This window comes from Rhincodon typus, chromosome 35 (genome assembly GCF_021869965.1).
Source record: "Rhincodon typus isolate 14 chromosome 35, sRhiTyp1.1, whole genome shotgun sequence".
In the NCBI taxonomy this organism is placed as follows: domain Eukaryota; kingdom Metazoa; phylum Chordata; class Chondrichthyes; order Orectolobiformes; family Rhincodontidae; genus Rhincodon; species Rhincodon typus.
Window position 1 is genome coordinate 15,874,726 of NC_063366.1, and position 26,613 is coordinate 15,901,338.

At 43.8% G+C, this 26,613-nt stretch overlaps 1 protein-coding gene across 2 annotated transcripts; it reads left to right on the forward strand.

The window, feature by feature from the left end:
- LOC125487053 (hepatocyte cell adhesion molecule-like) lies at positions 1-25,966 on the forward strand. 2 transcript variants are annotated; one of them, XM_048616975.1, is made up of 9 exons: positions 1-409; positions 4,729-5,034; positions 9,955-10,224; positions 12,896-13,012; positions 13,121-13,267; positions 15,152-15,247; positions 17,696-17,791; positions 19,726-19,826; positions 24,032-25,966. In XM_048616975.1, exons 1-9 carry the CDS (start codon positions 334-336, stop codon positions 24,092-24,094), a joined length of 1,272 nt encoding a protein of 423 aa, XP_048472932.1. In that variant the 5' UTR covers positions 1-333; the 3' UTR covers positions 24,095-25,966. The 2 variants fall into 2 exon arrangements, 1 of the variants encoding a protein (XP_048472932.1); XR_007265628.1 differs by lacking the exon at positions 24,032-25,966 and having other exon boundaries at positions 54-409; positions 15,152-15,309.
- Positions 25,967-26,613: the final 647 nt, after the last annotated feature.

The window sequence follows — 26,613 nt, forward strand, 5'->3', positions numbered from 1 at the left end:
AGGCAATATTTTAATGGAATGGTTCAGGGAGAGAATGGAGCTGCTATGCGAAGGAAAAGAGTGAGTGGGATTGTGGGGGTGATGGTAGCACCGACTGGGAACATCAAAACAGCCAATTTAGACGGGCTGAATGGCCTCCCTTTCGTGCTTTAACAATTCAAATGCGTTCAAATGAATCCCAAGAGGCACTGCTCGCTTTCACAACAACGTCCAAACTGCCCTCAAAGTGAAACTGCTCGCCTGTCTTGTGGACGCGCAGGGGATTTCCAATTTAATCCAATTTCGGCAGTAATTGAAAATCGCCGGGATTGTGAGCGGGGTTAAATCGTCTGGATGAAGCCTCGATGGATACTGCTCGCTGTTCTCTTCTTCTCTCCTCTTCTCCTTCTCCGGCCCCTCGACACGGAAGGTAAAAGCCACTTAGCCGGGGTTTCAATAGAGAATGGTTCCAGCCGAGTCTGGGAGAGGGAGCGGCAGGTATGAGCTGGGTTTCCCCGCGTGGGAGAAAAGTCACTGAAGGAGTTTGAGTTATAAGGAAAGGCAGGAACTTCCCCCCGCGTCCTCTTCCTCGGAGTGTAGGAGGATCAGGGGTGACCTCGTTGAAATTTACAAAATCAGGAGGGATTTGGATAGGGTAAATGGTAGTTGCCCTTTCTCTAGGGTGGGCGAATTTCAAGGCTCGGAGGCATATTTTTTAAAGTGAGAGGAGAAGGATTTAAAAAAAGACATGAGGGGCAACTTTTATTTACACAGTGTTTCCTGTATGGAAGAAATTTTCAGAGGAGGTGGTGGACGCCGGTACAGTTACAACGTTTAAAAGACATTTCGATAAGTACATGAATAAGAAATGTTTGGAGGGATATGGGCTAAGCACAGGCAGGCAAGACTTGTTAAATTTGGTATTAAGGCTGGCATAGACTGGTTGGACCGAAGGATCTGTTTCTGTGCTGTATGACTATAACGTGAGGGACAATTTTTTTTTTTACACAGAGGATGATATGCACCTCCAGAAGAAATGGTGAATATGGGTACAGTTACAACTTTAAAAAGCCATTTTAGATAAGTAGGTGAATAAGAGATGTTTGGAGAGATATGAGGCAGGTGGGACTAGTTTAGTTTGGGATTATGGTTGGCATAGACTGGTTGGACTGAAAGGTCTGTTACCATCCTGTAGAGGGACAGTAGAGCACCAGTGCAGAAATCAGGAGTTTTAAATGCTCTGACCTATCTGTGGATTTATTATGTTGTCTTCCCCTTTATCCCAAATAGTAAATTGCCAGCCAGAAGCTGCCAGGAGGATCCTTGCTGCTGGGTCAGTGTCTAATATCTGTGCTCTGCCAATTCTGGCCTCCTGAGTATCCTGCAGTTTTAATGGCTTCACCCCTGGTGCCTATATCTTCAGGTGTTCCCACCTTTTGCTGCAGTAAAACCATATGTGTCTCCACATCACTTTCACCCTCGAGACCTATCTCTCCGCAGGGTAGATGTGGAGAGGTTGTTTCTCCTTGTGAGAGTGTGTCTGGGACCAGAGGGCATCAGCTCAGAATAAGGGGGTTACACGTTTAAGACCAATGAGAACAAATTTCTTCTCCTGAGAGTAGTCAATCTTTAGAATTCTTTATCACAGATGGCTGTCAAGGCTGAGACCTCAAATATATTCAAGGCTGAGACAGATTTTGAATCTGCAAGGAAATCAGGGGTTATGGGGCCAAGTCAAGAAAGCAGGATTGAGGTTTACCTATTAAATGGTGGAGCAGGCTCAATTGGGCTGAATGGCAGAGTTCTGCCCCTATGTTGCATGGTCTCAATGTCAGAACATGCAGGATTTTGGGAAGATAACTTGCAAATTTTCTGTACGTTCAAAGTACGTAGTCTTGTTTTCTTCTGCATGGATTTCCGATGTCTGTACACGGCAGTGACTTCTGAGACCGGAATTCAAGGCTGCGAATGGTGTCAGCATGCCCATTGAATTGTTCGGAAGCTCCGACTTAAGAGGGAACATTGCTTACATGGGTTCGATATGTTTTTGGAGGGGATATCAGAGCTTGGGGCCTAAAGGCAATGAAAAATCAGAACTGCCAGGGGTGTGCAAAGACCAAAACTAGAGAAGTGCTGTATTTGCCAAGTTACAGATCTGGAAATGGTTAGAGATGGGGAGGGTCAGACCATGGATAGATTGTGACACATAGATCATAGAATCCCTACAGTACGGAAACAGGCCCTTCAGTCCAACAAGTCCACACTGACCCTCAGAGTATCCCATCCAGACCCATCCCCAGACACTATGGGCAATTTAGCATGGCCAATCCACCTAACCTGCACATCTTTGGACTGTGGGAGGAAACTGGAGCACCCAGAGGAAACCCACACAGACATGGGGAGAATGTGAAAACTACACACAGACAGTTGCCTGAGGGTGGAATTGAACCCAGGTCCGTGATACTGTGAGGTAGCAGTGCTAATCACTGAGCCACTGTGTCCCCCCAACTCCCCTGATGACTACCACCAACCACCACCGCCCCCCCAACCCCCATCTTATTGAATGGCACAGCAGGCTCGAGGAGCTAAATGACTTCCTCCTGCTCTTGTTCCTTTGATTCCTACTGGAAATAATATCCCCAGTCCATGTGATTTTCCAGATAAACTTCCTGTAATCACTATGGAGGTGCCAGTCCTCTGCCCAGGGACAGTCAGGTTCTGAGGGATTAGGGAGTGACATTTAGAAGGAGTAATATCCAAATAAAATACTCAGATTTCAGAAGGGCCTTCACTGAATCATGCGAAGAAATGATTCCCATTTTCTCAGGAATCTTAAACATGGGTCGCAGGAGGAATGAATTATTTAAGAGCAAGATGAGGAAAATTTAAATAAAAACCAGATGCTGCAAATCAAGAACAAAAACAGAAGTTGCCAGAAAAGCTCAGCTAAAAAATCAGTCTGATTTTTCCTTCACAGATGCTGCCAGACCTGCTGAGCTTTTCCATGGAAGTAATTTTAAAAGGTGTGCTCTCCAGCCTCCCATGAGATTGTCCCCACTGTTCAGTTTGATAATGATTGCTCTGTACTGTAACACCACTTACCTGGCTTGGTTCACTAGACCTTAATATTGCTGTCTATCATGAATTTATCAATCGCAATTTTGAAATTTTCAATTTACTCCCAGCTTGAACAATTTTTTTTTACAGAGAAAACTGTTACCAGGTTTCCAAAAGCCTAAGTTTCAATTTAATACTTTGTCTCCTTGTTCTTGGCTCTCCTACCAGAGGATACAGTTTCTCTCTGTCTAACCCCTCATCTGCTTGAATTTTTTTTTCAATTAAATCGCATGTTTGCTTTTTGTATTCAGGAGATTGAGAAACCTGGGTCAGAAATGATTGTATTAAGCTTAACTAAGGCTAATTAAGGGGTGAGGGCAGTGTAGGTTGGAGTGGACTGAGAAAGGAGTTTAAAAGACTGCTGAGGAACAATGGCAGATGTTTAAAGAAATAGGTCATGTCTGACAACAAAGATATATCCCAGTGAGGAAGAAGGATTCTAGAAAGGGTATAAACCAATCATGGTTAACTAATGAAGTTAAGGATAGTACAGTATCTATTGAAAGGAAAAAAAAACATATACAATGTGGCAAAACACAGTGGTAAGCTAGAGAAATGGGAGGATTTATAAATAGGTGACCAAAAAAAAGTAATATAGAGGGAGAAAATAAACTGAGAGCAAACTGACAAGTAATATGGGGGGGGAGGGAGTAGAATAGTAAGAGCTTCCTTTTAAGTATAAAACAAAAAGTGAGAGAAAGGCCAAAATGACACAGAAAGAACACAGTGAACATAGTTCTTGGAGAATGAGGCTAGGAAAATAAAAATGGCGAAGCAGGAATTAGCAGAGAAGGTGAACAAATATGTCTGTCTTCATGGTGGAAGATGCCTAATAGCATTTCAAACCTGCCAAATAATCAAGGGGCATAAAATGGAGAAACATTGAAGCTGTCAGTCAAGCTGTGAACTGACCGTCTCCCCACTAACGGAAGGTCTCCCCACAATCACGTCGCACTAAATCTGTAGTGATGGTCCTTGGGCTTTTCTCGACAGACAGGGTGAAATTGCAAGCATTATTTTCATTAAACACAATGGGCAATTTATTTTCAAGTATTTAAGGAATAGGAATTTCAAGTGCATCAAGAGTTTGACAGCACGTGCTGATGCTGATATGGCTACCAATGAGCTTGACCGTTCCAATGAGTTTTCCTGTTTTCACACACATTTATGTCTACTTTAACACTCTCAAAGGACACCTCACCTCTCCCAAAATGCAGCTCATCTCACCCAGAGGTATCCCAGGACGCATCCAAATTGTAACTCACTACTTCAACAGGATTCCCAATCTCTCCAAACAAAGCCAGCAGCTTTAGGCCTTCACCTGCCAAGTCCAAAGTTTAGAAGTCTCACATTTTATCCAAACTGCCGAGCAAAAAGTCAGATCAGTCTGGAGAGGTCTCTGTCCTGTCCCATTCATATCCTCACCGCTGCTTCCCTGCCCTTCTAGCTATTGGGGGGGAAAGTGCCACAGCTATGTGCTGTCCCTTTGCCACTTCTCCTGGAGGATGGTTGGCATGTGGGATCCCTTTCACTTTTGCAGTAATTTTCCTTCACAATGTTTTGATATTGTATTTCAATGCTGCCACAATTTAAAAGGTTAACTTTGTTGTTTTATTGTTTTATGTTGTTCAGATGGAAAGGACCGTACATTTGGTGCAATTGGTTTGTCGGTTTTACTGGATCCTGAATGTGGAGCTAATCTCAGCAACAGCGAAGTTTTATGGACTTACACTGGCAGCAATGGGAACCCTGTAAATATTCTGGATTATGTGCCAAATTACACAAAAGCAGAACCAAATGAACACTTTAGATCTCGTTTGCATTTTAATACATCGAATGGGTCCTTGATTTTAGAGAATTTAAAATCCAGTGACCAAGGCGTTTTTGCCATTTTTGTAGATGGACAAAAGAAGTGGACTACAGATTTGCAAGTCATTGGTAAGTGTCTTCAATACTTTTGCTGCTTTGGAACTGATACACATTTCAGCATATGGACTATTCAGAATATCGCACAATAAGAATGTGATGGTCGTTCAGCCCCTCAACCCTGTTTGTCATACTGTTTAAATCATGTTTGGTCTGTACTGTACCACACCTCCATTTACCTGCCTTTGGCCCTTATCTTCCACATTCATTACCTCTCCAAAATTCCTGTTGATCTCAATCTTGTAAATCCTAATTGACCCAGCAGCCACAGTTGCTGATAGTAGAACTCCACTGTTTTTATTCTCTGTAATGTTAAAATGTTCCTCTGATTTCAGCATAAAATGGCTTGAATCTAATTTTGCAATTATGAGTTAAATTATGCCAGAAAATTTGAACTAAGTATCAGGGAGATGCTTTTAAGTGTAGAAGTAAAGAAAATCTACATTGTAGTCCCTCTGAGACCAGGAGAGTTTTCCTAAGACGTGCTGCCCACATTTACTCTCAGTACTCCCAAGTGGCGTCTAACCAGGGTTTTGTTTGACTGCAGCATAACTTCTGTATCCTTGTACTCTAATGCTCTAGCAATAAAGACCAGCATTCCATTAGCTTCCTTGATTATTTCCTGTATCTGTCAGTGACATTTTAAAGATCTATGCATCTGAACCCCCCAAGTCTCTTTGGACGTGCAATGTAATTAATTTCATACCAACTGAACACTACCTTGATCTATCCTCTTTTTTTGGTCCAAAATGGATAACGTCACACTTGCTTGCACTAAACTCCATCTGCCACAACTGCGTCCATTCATTTTATGCTGTCAGTATCCCTTTGTAATTTTATGCTACATTCTTCCTGCTCGGTGTCCTCATTTTCCTCAGACTGCGCCACACTTCCCAGCTCTTTGGCCTCCATCATATCCCCTCACTTTTTGGCTCCTGCAATTGTGTGCAGTATGGCAGGCTGGGATTATGTAGCACAGTCTGTATGGAGTGTATTGCAAAGTTTTCCCACTACCAGTCCAAGCACTGAAGCCTCATCTTCAGCAGGCCTATTGTCTGCTCCATGATGATTCTAGTTGAGGAATGGGCTGTGTTTTTTTTTTCTACGCTTGGCCTAAGTCAATGGAATATGTAGTGAAGTCATTAGCTACAGATGAGGTTGGCCCTTGTCTGCCAGTAACCATCCTGCTCTTGAATTGAAACAGGAGCAAGGACGTTCTTGAGCATCGCAGCATTATGACAGCTCCCACGCCACCAGCCTGCGTGCTCTTGATGACCGTTTGCAATACTTTCATGTTTTATGTCATCTGCAGAATATGCCCTGTAAGATCCAAATCTAGGTTTTTAATATGACCAAGGAATGCAGTGTGTCCAAGAAGGAACCCCTGGGGACTCTACAGTAAAACTTCACCCAGTCCAAAAAAGCAAACTGCTCACTACTACTGTTTGCTGTCCCTCTGGGTATGTTGTATCTATGTGACCTCTGACCTCTGGGCTTTAATTTGCTAATAAGTCTGTTCTGTGGCCCCTTATCAAATGCCTTATTAAGCTTAAGAGGATTCAGAAGAGATTTACCAGGATGTTGTTGGGTATGGAAGGTTTGAGTTATAAAGAAAGGCTGGGACTTTTTCACTGGAGCGTAGGAAGTTGAGAGGTGACCTTTTTATAGAGATTTGTGAAATCATGAGGGGTATAGATAGGGTTAATGGTCGGTATCTTCCCTAGGATGGTGGATTTAAAGAGTGGAAGGAGTTTCTTTTCAGGTGAGAGGAGAAAAATTTAATAAACACTTCACACAGGGTGGTTCACGTGTGGAATGAGCTTCCTGAGGAAGTGGTGGATGAGGGCACTGGACAACATTTTAAAAAGACACTTAAATAAGTACATGAATAGGAAATGTTTGGAGGTATATGGACCAGGAATAGGCAGGTGGGACTACTTTATTTTGGGTTATGGTAGGCATGGGCTGGTTGGACCGAAGGTTCTGTTTCTGTGCTGTATGTCTCTATGATTCTATTTGCAACACATGAAATTTATTAGAAATACCAATTAAGATCATTGAACATGAATGTGCTCTTAACAAGTCTATATCAATTTTTCTTCATTTCCCTTCCTAGAGAATGTTGGCTAGCTAGTGAAACCCACATCTCCTAAGTGAAGAAAAAAATTAATCCATCCTGAACCCAAGATAAATTTGACAGTCACTTGGATATTATTTCTAACTGCTCCACCACCAATGAGGTTAAACTGGTGAACCTGAGTTTATCATTGCAGCTTTTTATTTTGAACAGAAGGTAGAATTTGAAATTCCTCAATCCGCTGATACCAGTTCTGTATATAAGAACCCTTGGCCCAGAGCCTCTGTCATCTCCAACCTTCATTCCCCATATTTGCTTGGATGCAGCTCCATCAAATCCTGGTAACTTTACAACTTTGCTTTTAATTTTATCAATTTCTGGTAGTTATTTATCAATTTTTAGCACATCCTGTACTTTAATGATATTCACTTTCACTACGCTTGGGTAGTATTCTCTTCCTCCATAAGGACAGATGCAAAGTATTTAATTAACATCATCTATACCCTTTTTCTTCCTTCCTTTTGACCTGTACTCGGCCCCATTCATCTCTAGTACTGTTTCACTATTCATGTGGTGATAGAAGGCTTGGGATGCCATTCACTTATGTCTAAGATTTTAGAGTAGATTTGTAGCTTGGGTTGTGGATGTTGTGGTTGGTTGGATCGCCGAGCTGGTTCGTTGTTCCACAGACATTTCATTACCCTGCTGGGTAACATCATCAGTGCAGCCTCCAATGAAGTGCCGTTATGTTTTCCCGCCTGTCCTTTAAACTCTGGGGTCCGTTGAGCTGGATTACCTCACTTCCGGTTTTCCTTCACAGTGGAGTGAATACAGGGTCAAGCTCTGTTTGTTGATGGCTTTCTTCATGGAGTACCATGCTTCTAGGAATTCCTGTGCTTGTTTCTGCTTTGCTTGTCCCAGCATCCCTTCCTATTCATATACCCATCCAGATGCATTTTAAACATTGTAATTGTACCAGCCTCCACTTCCTCTGGCAGCTCATTTCATACCCACGCAACCTTTAGCATGAAAAGTTTTCCCCTTGGTTCCCTTTTAAATCTTTCCCCTCTCACCTTCAACCTATGCCCCTCTAGTTTTGGGCTTCCCTACCCTAGGAAAAAGACCTTAACTATTCACCCTATCGATGCCCCTCATTCTATAAACCTCTAAAGTCACCGCTCAGCCTCCAGAGAAAATACTTCCCAGCCTATTCAGCCTGTCCCTATAGTTCAAACCCTACAACCCTGGCAACATCCTTGTAAATCTTTCCTGAACCTTTTCAAGTTTCGCAACATCTTTCCTATAGCAGGGAGACCAGAATTGTACGCCATATTCCGAAAGTGGCCTCACCAATGTCCTGTACAGCCACAATGTGACCTAATAGAATCATAGAATCCCTACAGTGCGGAAACAAGCCCTTCAGCCCAACAAGTCAACACTAACCCTTGGAGCAATCCACCTAATCTACACATCCCTGGACACTATGGGTAATTTTTCATGGCCAATCCACCTAGCCTACACATCTTTGGACTGTGGGAGGAAACCAGAGCACCCGGAGGGAACCCACGTAGACACGGGGAGAATGTGCAAACTCCACACAGACAGTCGCCCCAGGGTGGAATTGAACCCAGGTCCCTGGCTAACCACTGAGCCACCGTGCCCCCCACCCTGTTGAATGGTGGAGAAGATTCAAGGGAACAGACACCTTACTCCTCCTGTTTACTGTGCTACCGTCACTGAAGGACATTAATGAATATATGCCTTGGTGGGATTGGTGTTGTCCTTATGTTTTCAGACAGCCCACACAATTTTTCACATCCTTGCTGAGATTTAGTGTGTAAAGCTATACAGATTACTCCATAGCCTAGATATTGTTTGTACTCAACGGAGCCTCTGTGTTCTTGCTGTTTTGTTGTGCACCTCCCCTGATGTGTTCTAAAGTATATTTGGTCTCTTGTGCAATAGCTTTACATGCTTGCTCTTGCATTTCCAGGAAATGTTGCAATAGTAGCTTATGTGTATTCACTGATAATTGATGTCTTTGCTTTAAATGCACATTCTCTCCCACTAAACTAAAACCAAGAATTGAGGATGTTGAAAATCTGAAACAAAAATAGCAATCACTGGAGAAGCTCAGTAGGTATGAAGCCCTGAAGGGTCACTGGACCTGAATCATTGATTCCATTTTTTTCTTCACAGATGCTGCCAGACCTGCTGAGTTTCTCCAGCAACTTCTTGTTTCTCGCTTCCCTCCCACTGTTTATTCTCTCACAATGACCTTGCATTTTCTTCACATTACTGGCATCTGTCTGTCCTCCTGTAGTATTTAGTAGCCCACCATAGTTAAGAGAGGGAATACCAGAGGAGGTGGTTGAGAGCATAAATTAGCAATGGTTAGGAAACCAGCCCCTTTCCCAGGTTCCAACATGCTGCGATTCCAGGTAATTTAGGGGAAGTGGTGAGTTGAGACCCTTAGATCATTATTAATTGACCACTTTGGTGGCATGACCTGGTGGCGAGTTGCAAAGTGCCCCAAACACTTTAATTGGTGAGATGGAGAGAAGGGGTTTAAAAACTTTGCCAGGGCCAACTCAACATCTTTTGTCACCACCGCTTCCAGCGAGGGGAAATTTCCGCCTGGGCTCCGTAAGGGGACGGCTGAGGATTTGAGCAGCAGGTAAGCTGGAGAAAGGATGGTGCTGGCTGCTGTTGGAGGTTCCAAGTGGTTTTGATGACACGAGGTGTGCGCAGGGTCGCGGTGTTAGGATTGACATGCGAAGGATAGAGCACTCTGTACATTCACCACATACTGCGAAGCTGTCATCACACTTTTGTTCATTCATTCGCTCCCACAGAACCGCTGACGAAACCGTTGATCTTCAGTAACTCCTCCTTTGTGGATACAACCATTGAATTGACTTGTCAAGTGCTTGTGGGGAACGCAACTTCCGTTCTCTGGTGGAAAGATGGCACGTTGTTACCCGGTAGTCAGCGCTTCCTGTTACTGCAAAACAACAGCAAGTTGATTATTTCTGCAGCCAAAAAATCCGACTGTGGGATCTACACTTGCGCGGTGGAAAATCCTGTCAGCAAGAAGAATAATACATATTTGCTTCCAGTTTATGGTGAGTCGAACCATTCAGTCAATTCTCTGAGGACGGCTCAGCTTCTCCTTTTCAAGTGTGGCAGAGGAACTTGTAAGAGCTAAGTGGTAGAGGAAAGACGTGAATGAGAACAGACGCGGGGAAAAGGTTCAGAGCCGACACGAGTTCATACTCCGGGTGGAGACAGCAATTTAACACGGGCATAATCTGTCACGGAATCCGTACAGTGTGGAAGCAGGCCATTCGGCCCATTTGAGTCCACACTGACCCTCTGAAGGCCATCCAACCCAGTCCCACCCTCTACCCTATCCACGTAACCCTGCGTGGCTAACCCACCCAGCCTGCACATGCCTAGCCACTATCGTCAATTTAGCATGGCCAAGCCACCTAACCTGCACATCTTTGCGTGGGTCCCCTCTGGGTGCAGACATGGGGAGAACGTGCAAAGTTCACACAGGTGGCCGCCTAAGGCTGGAATTGAACCCCGGTCCCTGGTGCTGTGCGGCAGCATTGCTAACCACTGAGCCACCGTGCTGCCCAAGTGTAATATCTAAGTCTATGTAACACCATTTCTTGTAGCAGTGACCAACCTGTTGGAGCATGGATCGGGAACGCTGAGCTTGTTTTCACTTGAGCTCAGAAGAGACGGGAGTAGTGTGATTTGAATTTATTAAGTTCCTGAATGATTTTGATGAGGTGCGCATGGAAAAAATGGTGAGTGAGTCCAGAACTAGGCAGCACTATTTTAAAAATGTTTTCATGTTCAGAGGTTTAAGTGACTTTGGAACTCTCTGACTCAGAAGGCAATGAAGCAGTGTCATTGAATTTTTTAAAAAAATTGGAATTAGCTTCTTAATAGGCAAGAGAATCAAATGTTGTTGGGGAGAGATGGTAATATGGAATTTGGAAGACAAACAGATCAGCCATTAACTTATTGAATGGAAGAGCAGGTCTGGAGGGCTGAATGGCCTTCAGTTCCAATTCGAATGTTTAGATGCATCTCTGCCTTAAAGAACAACCCCTTACTTTTTTCTAAAGTAACTTCAGGTTAGAATCCCTAGGGGGCAGATTGAGGGCATTCACCCCATCGAATCTGCACTGACCCTCCGAGGAGCATCCCACCCTATCCCCATAAGCCCACATTTACCCTAGTTAACCCACCTAGCCCACACACTACAGGGCCGTTTAATGTAGCAAATCCACCTAACCATTAGGTTCTCCTTTCTTCTGCAAAAGGAACATCCTTTCCATAGACAAGTCATTGAGTCACCTCTTACTTCTTCTAAACCCCAGTAGACACAAGCCTAGCTTTCCTCCTAAGACAGGGCATCTATTCCTGATATCTGTTTTGTAAACCTTCTCTGAATTACTTTCAATATATTTAGATCCTGTTTTTAAAATAGGAGATCCATACTGTGCATTGTACTCCAAATGTAGTCTCTCAAATGTCTTTTCTAATGTAATCATTAACTCCTCATTTTTGTATTCAATTTCCATTGTAATAAACAGTCAAGTCGATCAGCTTTCTGAAATAATGGAAGCACCTGCATATTTAATCTTTTGGCAATTCATGCATTAGGGCACCCAGACGCCTCTGCATCTCAGAACTCTTAAATTCTCTCACCATTTAGATAACATCTTTAGAGACAAAAAAAAACCTGAAGATGTTGGAATCCAAGGTAGACAAACAGGAGGCTGGAAGAATGCAGCAGGCTGGGCAGCATCTGGAGGAAAGGAGCAGTCACCATTTTGGGTATTACCCTTCTTCAGGACTTAGGTAACATCTTTGTTTGGAGACTCACCAGCATTCTCACTAAACTGGGGTCATGAAGTCCCTGGGAAACTGTGCAAGAAGGTACATAGCTTCTGCTTCCTGAAAGGTCTGCTCAGCAGCAGAAAACGTGTGAAGGATGATTTGAGGACCACCCCTCCCGGTTGTCTGTTTCTACCTGGTGCCGTGCCTTTACCTCTGCGAGAAGAGAAAACAATTTTTTTGAATGTCTCAAAAAACAAGTCACGTGTGGAAAAGGAATAATGTCAACATTTGTTGGGGGTTTGGGGTGTGGTGGGGGGATAGTTTTGAAGGATGGGTTTGAAATGACAGCGAGGCGAAAGGGAGTGGGAGAGCTGCTCAGATTTGGATGTGAGAAGATGCCGAGAGAGAACAAGACAGAGGAATCATTGGCGTTTCAAGGTGAGCCGCTCTGAGGAGCGCTGTGCAAGAGAGTGCTGAGAAAGTCTGACTGTAGGGGATTGACAATTGGTAATTCACCTTTCCTGCACTCGGGAGGTCACTGAATTTTGTGCAGCATTGAATCCAGGTTCGATGGACCACACTCCTGATTGCTGCTTCTGTCAGCTCTACCTTTGTCCGTTTGTTCTTTTGAGGCTGGCCTCTTCCTCTTGCCTCTGGCTAATGAAGCTTTAACAGGATCTCTTGGGACCTCTGTCAGGGAGCCAGTGAGTAGGGGACAGCCTTCCCACACATTACTTCTGCTCTCAGTATATGGTGTCTCACTTTGGTAAAGGTTGTATGCAAGGTTACTTGAAAGATTTAGTCGTGCCTGGTTGGAAGTGTTCTTTTTCCATCACAATAGCTTTGAGAACCACATCCAGGTGGCAAGGGGAATCTGAATTTTTAACCTGGTTTGAAAAGAGCGTAATTTTAAAATAATAATATTTTCTATTTCAGGTCTTTCACAGTGGCATTACTGCACCTTGGGATTGTCCATCGCTACGCTGATTAATCTTGCTGCTGTTTCTTTAATCCACAAGATTATTTTGTATGTGCAGGAAGCCAAAATACCATGTAAGAGAAGTTTACTGCCTTGACAATTTTTGTTGCTAGCTTGAATTTAATAAAATAGATCCTGAGAAATATTTTGAAATTGAGATTAAATTCTGATTTACTTGACAGATGAGGGAGTCAAAGATTATGATGGGGGAACAGGCACAAATGCAGAGTTGAAGTTATCTGAAGGCATAGAAAAATTCTTGCAGTTCTTCCCGAAGCTTTCGTTTCTCCTTCTTTCGGCTGCATTTGTGTTTTGGATATTTATCGAAGGTAATGTATGTGCTCCTTGGAAGCAAAAGAAAACAGAAAAAGCTGGAGAAACTCAGCAGGTCTGGAATTCTTAGTGAAAGAGAGAGAGAGAGTTTTAACATTGAGTCTGAATATCTGGAGTTCTAAAGAATCACATAACACTTGATGGAAGAATTTCAATTTAATTTAGTTCTAACCAGTTAATTGATCCAGGTTCCTTTTTAAACACATCAGTCACAATGTCATTTAGGACTGTTGCGAGTGATGTTATGCCTTTCAGTATCTGCTCCCAGTTTGACTTCAAGGAATGTTACTTGTAGCTGAGTGTGTATAATTCTTCCCTTTTTAGGCGTGGGATCAGGTTCCTCTGCAGGGCTTGCATCGTCACTAAGGCGAATAGAAATGATACAGCACAGAAGGGGCCATTTGGCCCATCTTGTCCATGGAAACCCAAAGAAACCCAGGTGCCCTTTCGAATCCCATCCTCCTGCACACGACCTCATAACCCGACAATCTATAGCACTTAAGTTGCCCATCCAGGTACGTTCCTAAAAAGTATTTAGGATCTCTGCTTCCACCCCGTCTCAGGCAGCGAATTCCAGACCCCCACCATCCTCTGTCCTTAAAACAAAAAAATTTTCCTTGCATCCCCTCTAATCCTTCTGCCACTTAGCTTCGATCTATGACCTCCAGTTTTTGAACTCTTTGCTAAGGTAAACAAGTTCATTTTGAGGTACATTTATAGCCTTCATGGGAATGCAAATAGTTTGTTCATGATTAGAAAATGCCTTTTGTATTACAACTGGATTGAAACTACAATAAGATTTGTCAAAATTCTGCTGTGTTTTCTGCAAAGCCTGTTTTACATGTGTTTAGAAATTTAAAATAACATGTATTGTATACATTGACTGTATTTGTTGCTCATATAATGTGGTCGCCTCTACATTAGGGAGATGAAACATAGACTGGGCGACTGCTTTGTGGAACACCTATGCTCTGTTAGTTAAAAATAACCCCGAGCTTCCAGTTGCCTGGCACTTCAACATGCCACTATGTTTCCGACAACCATATTTCTGACTCCGGCCTGCTGCATTGCTCCAGTGAGGCTTGGTGTAAGCTGAAGGAACAACTTCTTTATTTTTTTCTGGGGACCTTACAGCCTTCAGGACTCAAAATTGAGTTAAATCATTTTAAAGCCTGAACACCACCTTCCATGTCTTTTACTCACCCCCATACCCCAGGACCTGTCACTGACATGGGCTGCTTTCAGCAAATCAGGCCACTCTCTCCCTCTCTCATTTGTCCAAATATCACCTAATGAGCTTTTTCATTTTCCTTGGCTTACTATCAACAATCCCTTTGTCTTCTACTTTTTTTTTAACCTCTTTAGGTTCCATCTCCACCTCTCTACACTCTCCTTTCTCCCACCAACCCCTCTCATTCCCACATCATCAGTGTAAATACTACCTTTTCCCAGCTGCCATGAGTTCTGAGGAAGGGTATGAAGACATTCTGTATGATCTGAAATCAGGAATGGTTTGCAATACAGCTCATTTCTCAATATTGTCTAGTCATCTGATCAGTGAAGGTCATATTTTATTGCCCATTGACTGACTCCCTAATGAAGCTACAAAAACCATCGTGATATAAAACACACATATTGGAGAAACTCAGCAACTGTGGAAAATAAAAGAGTTAATGTTTCAAGTCTAGTATGACTTCAAAATTTTTACAGATAAATAGTAACATTGTATTGGTTTTGTAACAGTATCGTAACTATAGAAATGATAGTCATATGTATGCTACATATTATTCTCCTTCTGAGTGGCACTTTGGTGAACTAAATAGCTTTCTTTTTCTTTAATAGGTGAATGTATAATTTTATTTACTCTGTTCTTTTCGTAGGATTTGCTGTAATCACTGTGTTCATGGCAGTGTTTCTGAATCTCTTTCTAATTCCAACGGCAACATGGAGCAGAAATAACCGGAACGGCTCAGCAGGTCTGTGGAGAGAAATCAGAGCTAACGTTTCAGGATCCAGTGGCCCTTCTTCAGAACTGATGGTAGCTAGGAAAACATATTTTTTTTCCCCCTTGTGCAGAAGATAGGGTCGGGGGAGGGGATAAGGGGTAAACAATAGGTGAGGGATAGAGCCCAAAGAACGAGAGAGACTCCCAAAGGATGGGTAATGGTCAGCCTAGGGTAATAAATGGCTGTTAATGGGGATGACCGGGGCTAACAATGGGCTGTGTGTAACAGCAGATCATGTGAATGCAAGGCCTAGTGTGTGAGGATTGGGTAAGGATATGGGAGATGTTGTCTTGCGCCCTAAAATTTTTGAACTCGATATTGAGTCCAGAAGGCTGTAGAGTTCCCAAGCAGAAAATCAGATACTGTTCTTCTGGCTTGTACTGAGTTTCATTGGAGTGCTGCAGCAAGACAGATGTTGGCCAGGGAACAAGGTGGTTTGCTGAAGTGGCAGGCAACAGGAAGTTCAGATTGTCAGCTTTTTAAGAAGGCTTGCACCCTGAACTGGATGGGTAAGATTTCCAAGTCCAAAGGTACATTCAGATGCGTTACCATCACGCAATCAAAGCCCTCATGTTAAGTTTGTGGAAGTGGTTGAGCAGCAGTGTATAAAAGAAGGAGAGGAGGGAGTTGAAAAACTTTGTGAGTTAGCGTCTTCAATGGAGCCTTTCAAATTTGGTCTTGCTCTGCTAAAACCCGGGATGTGGTAGAAGTCCACACGTGTACTTTAGAGACAAGAAAGCGTCTCTAAAGTGCCGCACTGTTCCTAAGTTGCTTTGGCAGACCCTTTATTCTTAAAAATAAACTCAGATATTCCAGGACAGCTCCTTTAGCTCATTTCATCCTGGCTTTTTCTTTTGGTTATTTTACACTGGAGATCCGAAACACAGGTTCGATGCCTCCTCCTATATTGAAATTGATCCAACAATGATTGTAAACGTTTCTAAGAGTCGCTATAAGTGGAAAGGACCAATACAACTACAGCTACATGGCATCAAACATAGATTGGATACAGGACTAGATGCCCAGAAATTGGTATATAATGCAACCAATGTAATAGAGAGGAAAACACATCTACAGTTAAGTTTGACTTTAAATTGACTTCAAGAAGACAATTGATTCGGGGACATAATTACTTTTTTTTTAAACTATCCAAGTGACTGAGAAAAAGTTGGGTTTACAGATCTGGCTTTTAAACAAAAAATTGTTTTAGTATTGTTTCCTGTATTGTAATTGGAGTGAATTTTTGTGTACTAGAGCTTAATTTGTGAATGCTGGAAGTGTATTAGTGATGATTTCTACAGGTATGGAAGACAGATTGAAAATTCAGTGCATGTGCGGACAAACTTGCACTTTCACAGCCTCCGGCAGTTCCTGCCCAATAAATTACTTTAATACCCGTTACAAGAAACACTAAACAGAGCGCAGCAACGTCCCACGTACGTATCCAGGAGATACGTGACCAAGTAATTCTCTTTAACGTTGTAGGATAGAGTGTAAATGATGGACAAAAACAGAAGCTGCTGGAAAAGCTCAGCAGGTCTGGCAGCATCTGTGAAGGAAAAAAAACGGAGTTAACGTTTCAGGTCCGGGGACCCTTCCTCAAAACTTCTGAGGAAGGGTCACCGGACCCGAAACGTTAACTCTGTTTTTCCCTTCACACACGCTGCCAGACTTGCTGAGCTTTTCCAGCGACTTCTGTTTTTTGTTCCTGATTTACAGCATCCGCAGTTCTTTTGGTTTTTATTAGAGCTTGAAAGTTGGCCTGGTTACCAGGAAATCTGTTTTTAAGACAATACCGTAGGACCTTTTTACATGTGTCTGAAAGGGAGTCAGGGACATCGTTTTGAAATCTCATCCAAAACATGGTACTTCTGACAATGTAACGTTCCCACTCTACTACACCAGATACCTGCCTGGCTTATCTGCTGAATCCGAGTTGTGTGGTAATACCTGAGACACTGCCAACACTTGCACTATATCATAGGGAACCGCAGGAGAGGAAGATAGTAGGGCAAAGGGTCTTGCTTCTGGGTCTTATTGGAATGTCTGAGGGAAACGTGGGTAGTGCGGCACACAGATGCGTAAAGCTGCTTGAAGGGTCTAGGCCCGAAACGTCAGCCTTCCTGCTCCTATGATGCTGCTTGGCCTGCTGTGTTCATCCAGCTCTACACCTTTTTGTCTCGGATTCTCCAGCATCTGCAGTTCCTACTATCTCTGAATTCTCCACCTGCTATTTTTAAATGGGTGGGTCATCTATCAGTCTGTTGGGAGTTTGTGCTCTCTTCCTGACTCTATTGTACTTGCTGTATCTGGTTGATCCAAAAATCTCAAGTGTAGGAGCAAGGAAATCTTCTCTGTACTTTTCTTGACATTGACATTGCGGGTGTTAAATATTCTGTTTTTTTATTTTGCTTCCAGTTTTCAGCCTAATTCCGAGTGCAGTCGATCTATACAGTGAAGTACTTGTTGTGTGTCTGTCGGGAATCCTGATTATAGAAACACTCGTACATTCTGGTGAGTCTTGATGATGGAATTTGTAGCCAACAAATCAATGCTGAGCATGACACCTTGTCAGAAATAGTATGACTAGAGGAGCAGATTGTCACATCTTCAATCAAAACCATCAATTTAATTGAAGCTTAACAGAGTAAAATCAGGCCACTCAGCCCATTGTGTTCCTGTGCCATCTCCTTACTGTATCAGTTCTAGCGCATAAGAAATAGGAGCGGGAGTAGGCCATTCAGCCCCTCAACCCTACATTCCTATTCAATACGATCGTGGCTGATTTCATCTCAACTCCTCCACTCTGCTCCCCGTAACCCTCAACCCATAATAATTAAAAATCTGTCTATCTCTTAAACTTACTCAGTGTCCCGCTATCCAACAGTCTCTGTGGTAGTGAGTTCCAGAGATTCACAACCCTTTTGAGTTAAGTAATTCCCCCTCTTCTCTTTTAAATCTGCCACCCCTTTATCCTAAAACTATGACCTCTCATTCTACCTTGCCCCACAAGGGGAAGCATCAGCGCTACATAGAGTTTGTCAATCCTCTACAGCATCTTATGTACCTCCCCAATTATTTCTTCTTTCATTCTTCCATACTCCTGGCAGGCGTAAGCCTAAACTGCTCAATCCCTCTTCATAAGCCAAACCTTATCTCTGGAATTAATCTGGTGAACCTCTTCTGAACTGCTTCCAATGCAATTACATCCCTCCTCATGTAAGAGAACTAAAACTGTACTCAAAACTCCAGGTGCAGTCTCACTAATGCCTTGTACAATTGCAACAACACTTCCTTACTTTTATACTCCGCCCCTTCAGTAATAAATTCCAAAATTGCACTTGTCTTCCCTTTTACTTGCTGTACCGGGAATATGAGTTTTCTGCTACATGCATGAGGACACCCAGATCCCTCCGCACCAAAGAGTTTTAAAGTTTCTCTCCATTTGGATAATAAATTGCATTTTTATTTTAGTCCGATTTAGTTCTAGTCCAATCCCCTCATTCTGCAAGTCCCTCTTTTTCAAATATTTGTCTGCTGTTTGCTTGGATGATGCAGTGGCTCCTATCTCAGACTGCGGTGAATCTGTGTGTCAAACTCCCATGCAAAATAAATTTCTTATAAACTTCTGCTGTACTTGTGTGACAGCCTTCAAGCTATGATCTGGAATTATGCAGACTAGACAGTGCAGACACAGACCATTTGACCTCACCAGTGTATTCCAGCATTAACATGGCATGAAAACCTCATCCCCATCCCTTCTTGTCTGATTGCTTATTGACATAAAGTGTAAACTTTCTTCACCATCTTTCTCTTAAGCTTAACCAGTGTCCTCTTTTAACAAAAAATCACCAGAATTGGTATGGTGCAGAAGGCGGTCTTTCTGCCTGTCTCTCCAGCATCAGTTTTCCAAATGAGATTTCACTTAGTATTTTTAAATTCATTCATGGACAATACCCATTGCTGGTAAGGTCACAGTTGCTTGTTGTCTGACTGGCTTCCTAGGAGAATGCAGAGGGCTGGTAAGAGTTAACTATGTTGCTGTGGGTCTGGAGTCATGCGTGCCAGACCAGGGAAGGATAGCAGATTTCCTTCCCTAAATGACACTAGCGAACCTGATTTTTGGGTTTTTATGACCATCAAAACGGTTTTATGGTCATTTAGGCTTTCTTTAAAATTCCAAAACATATTTGTTGAATACAAATTCCACTATCTGCTGTGGTGTGGTTCGAACCCAGAGCATTACCTAGAACCTCTGGATTGCCAGTCCAATGACAGTACCACTAGGCCAGTGCTGCCTCAAACATTAAACAAGATCACCGTGGGTATCTATGTCAAAAAGGATATGTAACATCATAACTGTTCTCCAAGCATTCTGATGAGTTTGTCACCTATTATGCTGCTTAGAACTGCAATTTGTGTTTTTATATTCCTGTTATTAATTTCAGGCAAAGGATGTGAGCCAGCACCCAGCCTGCAAACTAGTCTGATTCTTGCTCTGGTGGTGCCATTCATTGTCCTTTTGATATCCCTTTGCTTGGTATATCATGTAAGTAATGTTGATGGAGTTACAGGTTGTATCAAAACTATTGCAAACGATACAGTGACTGACTGACTGGGATTTTCCATTTCAATGACTCTGGAATAATGGGATATTGCCTCCAACGGGATGTTTGCCCTGATACAGCAATGCTTATATCATCCCTCCTGATGTAAGAGACTGGGTGTCGATGTTGTGATACTGAAGAATCTAACAGATGTGTCCTACGGCTAACTGTTATGCACAAAAAAATTAGATTGCAGCAGAACAGTGTTGAGTAGCCTCTGCTTCCCAAAGCATGACATGCTTCAAGTGATTCTGGGGTAAGATGGAGTATGAGACCTTTTCACCAAAAGTCATATGCTACAACACTGATGATTTCATGAGCATGTCTCAAAGCTACACTGACATGTGTACACTTAACACTGGTGAACACCAGGGCTACACAGTCAGCTGTGCTATCCAACCACGACTTTTACCTGAGTATAAGAAAATACAATCTGGAAAATAGGAACAGGATTAGGCCATTTGGCCCTTTTTGAGCCTGCTCTGTCATTCAATACGATCATGATCAGTATCTTGTTCCCACTTTTTTGCTATACACTTTGATCTCTTTTGCCCTGAGAACTATATCTAACGCCTTCTTGAAGGTATTCGATATTTTACTCTAAACTGCTTTCCATGGCAAAGAATTTGGTCAGCTCACCACTGTCTGGGTGAAGACATTTCTCCCTGTCTCAGCCCTCAATGGCCTACCCCACCTACTTAAACTTTTAAACTGAGCAGCTCAAAATCACCAGAACGGTATAACCAGCCAATTCCTTCACTATTCTCCTCCGAATCTGGTGGCCAGGAAGATGGTGCGACTGCAGCATCTTCTCTCAAGCCAGTGTGCCCAGCATTGAGGTACCGGTCACTCTAATCCAGCTCCGCTTGTTGGACCATCCTAGAATCCCTACAGTGCTGAAACAACAGGCCATTTGGCCCAACAAGTCCACACCACCCCTCCAAAGAGTATCACACCCAGACCCTTCCCCTACCCCTGCATTTTCCCCCCATGTCTAACCCAAACATCCCTGGGCACTATGTGGCAATTTAGCATGGCCAGTCCACCAAGCGTGCACATCTTGGGATTGTGGGAGGAAACTTGCACAGACAGGGGGGAGAATGTGAAAACTCCACACAGGCAGTCGCCTGAGGGTGGAATCGAACCTGGGTCCCTGGCACTGTGAGGCAGCGGTGCTAACCGCTGAGCCACCGTGCTGCCCTGTGAGGTAGCCCATCATCTCTGGGAGGACATCTCATTGCTAGGCCTCACTCCATGCCCCTTGGGCCACCTTACTTTCCCCAGGTGAAGTTGGTGCAGCTGGCTCCACAAGGAGTTGGATATAGCACTCGAGGCTAATGGGATTGAAATGATAAGTCGGAAAAGCAGGAACAGGCTCGAAGGGATGAATGGCCCCATCCTGCTCCTATTTTCTACGTTCCCGTGGGCCCCAGGAGGATAACTCCAGCCTGTTCCTTAGGATTCTATAGACACTCGGTTGCAACAAGTGACTCCCAGGACAAGAGTGGACAAGTCCTCGAAGCATCCTAAACAGAACAAGTGTCTGCACCCATCCCTACTGACTCCCGTGGGTGGGGTGTCCCAGGCCCATGTCTGGTGAAAGAAGGCATGGAAACACGCAGAGGTGAAAGTGAGGGGTCCGAGTGAGTGCACAACCCTCCATATGTCTCGCCTGCCTCACTCTTGAGCCCTGGCCTGGGCCGTGTCCTGGAAGAGTCTGCAGACTGGACTTGTCAGTAACCACAACATCGAGTGAATCACAGTGGAAATTGCTCTCCCTCCGTTCAGAGCGACCGCCCAAGAAGAAAGGGACATGGCAATGTCACAGTCATACAGCTCGCAAACAGACCCTTCGGCCCAACCAGTCCATGCTGACCATAATCCCAAACTAAACTAAACTAATCCCACCTGCCTATGCTTGACCCATATCCCTCCAAACATTTCTTATTCATGTACTTATCTTTTTAAACATAGTAACTTTACCCACATCCATCACTTCCTCTGGAAGGACATTCCACACAGGAACCAATCTGTGTGTTTTTTAAAAAACAAATTGGCCCTCGTATCTTTTATAAATCTTTATCCTCTCACCTTTTTAAAAATATTCCCTCTAGTCTTGAAATTGCCCATCCTAGGGAAAAGTCACATGCCTTTCACTTTTATCTATAGCTCTTCATGATTTTATAAACCTCTATAATGTCACCTCTGAACCTCCTACACTCCAGTGAGGAAAAGCCTCCATCCAGCCTCTCCTCCTAACTCAAACCCTCCATTCCTGGCAGCATCCTGGTAAATCTTTTCTGAACCCTCTCCAGTTTAATAATATCATTCAGAGAACAGAACTGCACACAGAAGGAGGCCCCACCAATATCCTGTATAACCTCGGCATAATGTCTCCAGCCCTATACTCAAAGGTGTGTAAATATTTACACGCATATATATGTCCTGAGGTTTTATGCAGGTAGAGAGGTGAGAGTGTTGTTTTTTTTTGTCTAATTGTTTCTTAAATAACTTGGTGCACGGGGACAGACCTTCTGTTCGGGCCAGCTCCCACCTCTGCACCCAACAGCCTCCACCTCTCTTATTTTGGGATTTCCCTGTCTGACTCCGGGGAAATCCTGTTTAACTGACCTCTTGGCCCATCTTAATGTCCACAGGTAAGGTTTGTGCAGCTGACTCCACAAGGAGTTGGATATATAAAGGGATGAAAATGATAAGACTGAAAAGCAGGAACAGGTTTGAAGGGATGAATGGCACCATCCTGCTCCATGGGCCCCAGGAGGGGAACTCCAGCCTGTTTCTTAGGATTCTATAGACACTTGAGTCCCACACATTTCTGCGAAATTGTTTTATTCCATGGGGGGCATCAAAATAAGCAGATCAGTGATATAATGGGCATTTTAGTTCGTATGAACCAATTAAACCCTGGTGCACAGTGTGCGACAATTCAAACGGCAGAGGGATTTGGAAAATGATTTAGACTGATCATAAACGTTTTGAAAAGCAACGCGTGTTTTCTCAATGTGGATTTCACAAGCTTCAAAACCTCCCCTCTCCCTAACGCATCCCAAAACCAGCCCAGCTCGTCCCGCCTCCCTAACCTGTTCTTCCTCCCACCTATCCCCTCGTCCCACCTCAAGCCGCACCCCCATTTCCTACCTACTAACCTCATCCTGCCCCCTTGACCTGTCCGTCCTCCCTGGACTGACCTATCTCCTCCCTACCTCCCCACCTACCCTCACTTTTACTGGCTCCATCCCCGTGTCTTTGACCTGTCTGTTTCCTCTCCACCTATCTTCTCTATTCATCTTCTATCTGCCTCCTCCTCTCTCCCTATTTATTTCAGAACCCCCTTCCCCTCCCCCATTTCTGATGAAGGGTCTAGGCCCGAAACGTCAGCCTTCCTGCTCCTATGATGCTGCTTGGCCTGCTGTGTTCATCCAGCTCTACACCTTGTTATCTCAGATTCTCCAGCATCTGCAGTTCCTACTATCTCTGATACAAATGCCTTTAGTTTGTTTGCTTTTGGTATGTACAAAGGTATTTCTTTCTTTGCACATACCAAAAGCTTGACACCCATCCAGGAAAAAGCAGCACCCTCATGCTCACTCTCTCTTCACCACTGACACACAATGATAGTAGTGTTGACCATCCGCAAGATGCACTGCAACAATTCACCAAGGTTTCTTTTGACAGCACATTACAAATATGCGATCTCCCATGGAACACCATTTCCTGGAATCTCCCCCCACCTCCAAACCATACACCATCCTGTCCTAGGAATACATCCATCATTCTTTTACCACTGATGGGTCAAAACCCTGGAACTCCCTTCCTGATGGCATTGTAGGTGTTCCTATATCAAATGGACTGCAGCGGTTCAAAAAGGCAGCTCACCACTACCTTCCCAAAGGCAGCTAGGAACAGGCAATAAATACTGGCCCGGCCAGTGACATCCACATTCTGCCTTTCCTATAAATGACTGTCTAAGATGAAAAAGAAAACTTGATTGGAAGCTGAAAGAAACAAAATATACATTGCATGTTTAAGAAACTTTCTTTCGTTTATTGTATATTTTGAGAAGAAGTCAGCATTTTCTGTTCCCTGACAGATTAATTCACTGTTTTCTTTCTTCTCTTTGTAACAGGAGAACAAATCACTGTTGAACTCTGGAATTGGTGTTCCCAATGAGGGAAAGGCCTCTTCATAATGAAGAGGAGCCAGAATGAAGTTACACTACTATCATTGGACCCAGGCTGCTACCATTTGAGAAAGCATTTTCAATTGAGTTTTAGCATGTGGGGAAACGGCACTTTCACTTGTGAGGCTGAGTTTTCTGAGCTAACTGTGGAACCTCAGCACTATGTGCCTTGGGCGATTGTCTGTGGGGAGTTTGCACATTCTCCCCGTGTCTGCGTGGGTTTCCTCCCACAGTCCAAAGATGTGCAGGCTAGGTGGATTGGCCATGCTAAATTGCCCATAGTGTCCAGGGATGTTTAGGTTAGGTGGGTTAGACAAGGGAAATGCAGGGGTAGGGGAATAGGTCTGGGTGGGATGCTCTTTGGAGGGGTGGTGTGGACTTGTTGGGCCAAATGACACAAGCTTCAAAATCTCCCCTCCCCCTACCGCATCCCAAAACCAGCCCAGCTCGTCCCCGCCTCCCTAACCTGTTCTTCCTCCCACCTCAAGTCGCACCCCCATCCCCTACCTACTAACCTCATTCCGCCCCCTTGACCTGTCCGTCCTCCCTGGACTGACCTATCCCCTCCCTAACTCCCCACCTACAGTCACCTTTACTGGCTCCATCCCTGCCTCTTCGACCTGTCTGTTTCCTCTCCACCTATCCTGTCCTGTATCCATCTTCTATCCGCCTCCCCCTCTCTCCCTATTTATTTCAGAACCCCCTTCCCCTCCTCCATTTCTGATGAAGGGTCTAGGCCTGAAACGTCAGCCTTTCTGCTCCTATGATGCTGCTTGGCCCGCTGTGTTCATCCAGCTCTGCACCTTGTTGTATCTGCAGTGTAGGGATGCTATGATCTACGATGATTTTCTGATAAGCCATGCATGGTTGCTTTCAATCAAATTTTGCATCTGTTAGCGTTATTTCTTCCCCTCTCTTTAATCTGTGCTCCCTGCCTGGCTCTCTATCCAAAAAAAAATCACTATTTCTCTCTGCCTTTTCCCTGCTACAGCATTTCTGAGGAAGGATCACTGGACCCGAAACATTAACTCTCTCTGATTTTATTTTTTTCTTCACAGATGCTGACAGACCTACTAAGCATTTCGAGCAACTTCTGTTTTTGTTCTTGGGTCTATTCTGTTAGTTAACACTGCTGCTAACAAGCTCCGCCACCCCCCCTACCCCCCCACCCCCACCAACAATCCCACCTGCAAAACATTCTCCCTGTCTGTGTGGGTTACATCTGCATGCTCTGGTTTCCTCCCACAGTCCAAAGACGTGCAGGTTAGGCGTCCACGGTGTCCAGCGATTGTGGAGGTTACTTAGAATAGCCATGGTAAATGTGGGGTTATGGGAATAGGGTGAGATTTTTTTTTTGTTGTTTGGAAAGTTGGTGCAGACTCAAATGGACTGAATGGCCTCTTTTAATCACTGTAGGGATGCTGTGAAAACTGGCATGTGTTTCCTTTGGCAGCCAAATGTTCTAATAGCCTCTGTGGAATACTCGTATTTTTACACTGAGTAGTAATGAGTTAAAATAATACATGACTAGGAGCACAAAGTAGGGAAACTTCTTAGCTTTTTGAAACTGTACGTATTGCTGTAACTGCAACCTGCCTTTCCCTAGCCTGAGAAGTCACGTAGGATAGATAGCAAAAAGCTAGGGCTCGCAGCATCTGTAAACTTTTATCTTCACCACGTTCCGTTTCAATTAATGTGTGTCTGGTTGCCTGAGTATTGACCTTGCCTTGCTAAAACACAGTACCATTGCAGTTTGTTTTAACTTGTTTGTACCACTGTATAAATTCTGCTTCTTTTTTGTGCTTGTCAGAGTCTTTGGACCTGACCTTTTGTCAGTGTTGACTCTCTGTGATATCACGAATAAAATCTCTTTGCCTTGAAGTCTGCGCCTTTGGTGTGTGATTTAATCTAGTCTCTTCGACAGCCTCCCAACCTCCTTCCACAATGTTTACTATCACACCCATCAAATCTCCAGCTTCTAATTGTGCAGTAACTATCACCAATCCTCCCTCCATTTCCCTCTACAATGTCACTGCATTGAAAGGTCAACCTTTGCCAGCCGTAAGTCCTTTTTTGCAAATGATTTGTATTAAGATTCTGGTTCTGGCTGAAAGTTAGTATGCAGTACAGACATCGACTTGGCAAAGTGAATGACGTATTGGCCTGTATTGCAAGGGAATTGGAAGAAAGAAGTCTTGCTGCAGTTGCATGGGGCTTTAGTGAGACCGCAGCTGGAACATTGCAATTTTGGTCTCCATATTTAAGGAGGATGTATAGATATTGGGGGCAGTAAAGCGAAGGTTCACCAGATTGATCCTGGGATGAAGAGATTACCCGATGACAAAAGGCTGATTAAATTAGGAGGATACTCTCTGAAGTTGAAAAGGATGAGAGGTGATCTTATGGAAACATTCACGATGCTCTATGGGCTTTAAAGGATAGATGCTAGAGGAGCTGTTTCTTCTGGTTGGGGAGTCTAGAGCTGGAATCTAGGACAAGTGAGTTCTGTATTGGAGGGGGCATCAATC

Excerpts from the sequence above, each read along its gene's own strand:
- LOC125487053 (XM_048616975.1), top strand. The coding sequence starts at position 334 with ATGAAGCCTCGATGGATACTGCTCGCTGTTCTCTTCTTCTCTCCTCTT. Across the intron at positions 13,013-13,120 it reads GCAGGAAGCCAAAATACCAT|ATGAGGGAGTCAAAGATTAT; the intron begins GTAAGAGAAGTT and ends TTTACTTGACAG. Across the intron at positions 19,827-24,031 it reads CCCTTTGCTTGGTATATCAT|GAGAACAAATCACTGTTGAA; the intron begins GTAAGTAATGTT and ends TCTTTGTAACAG.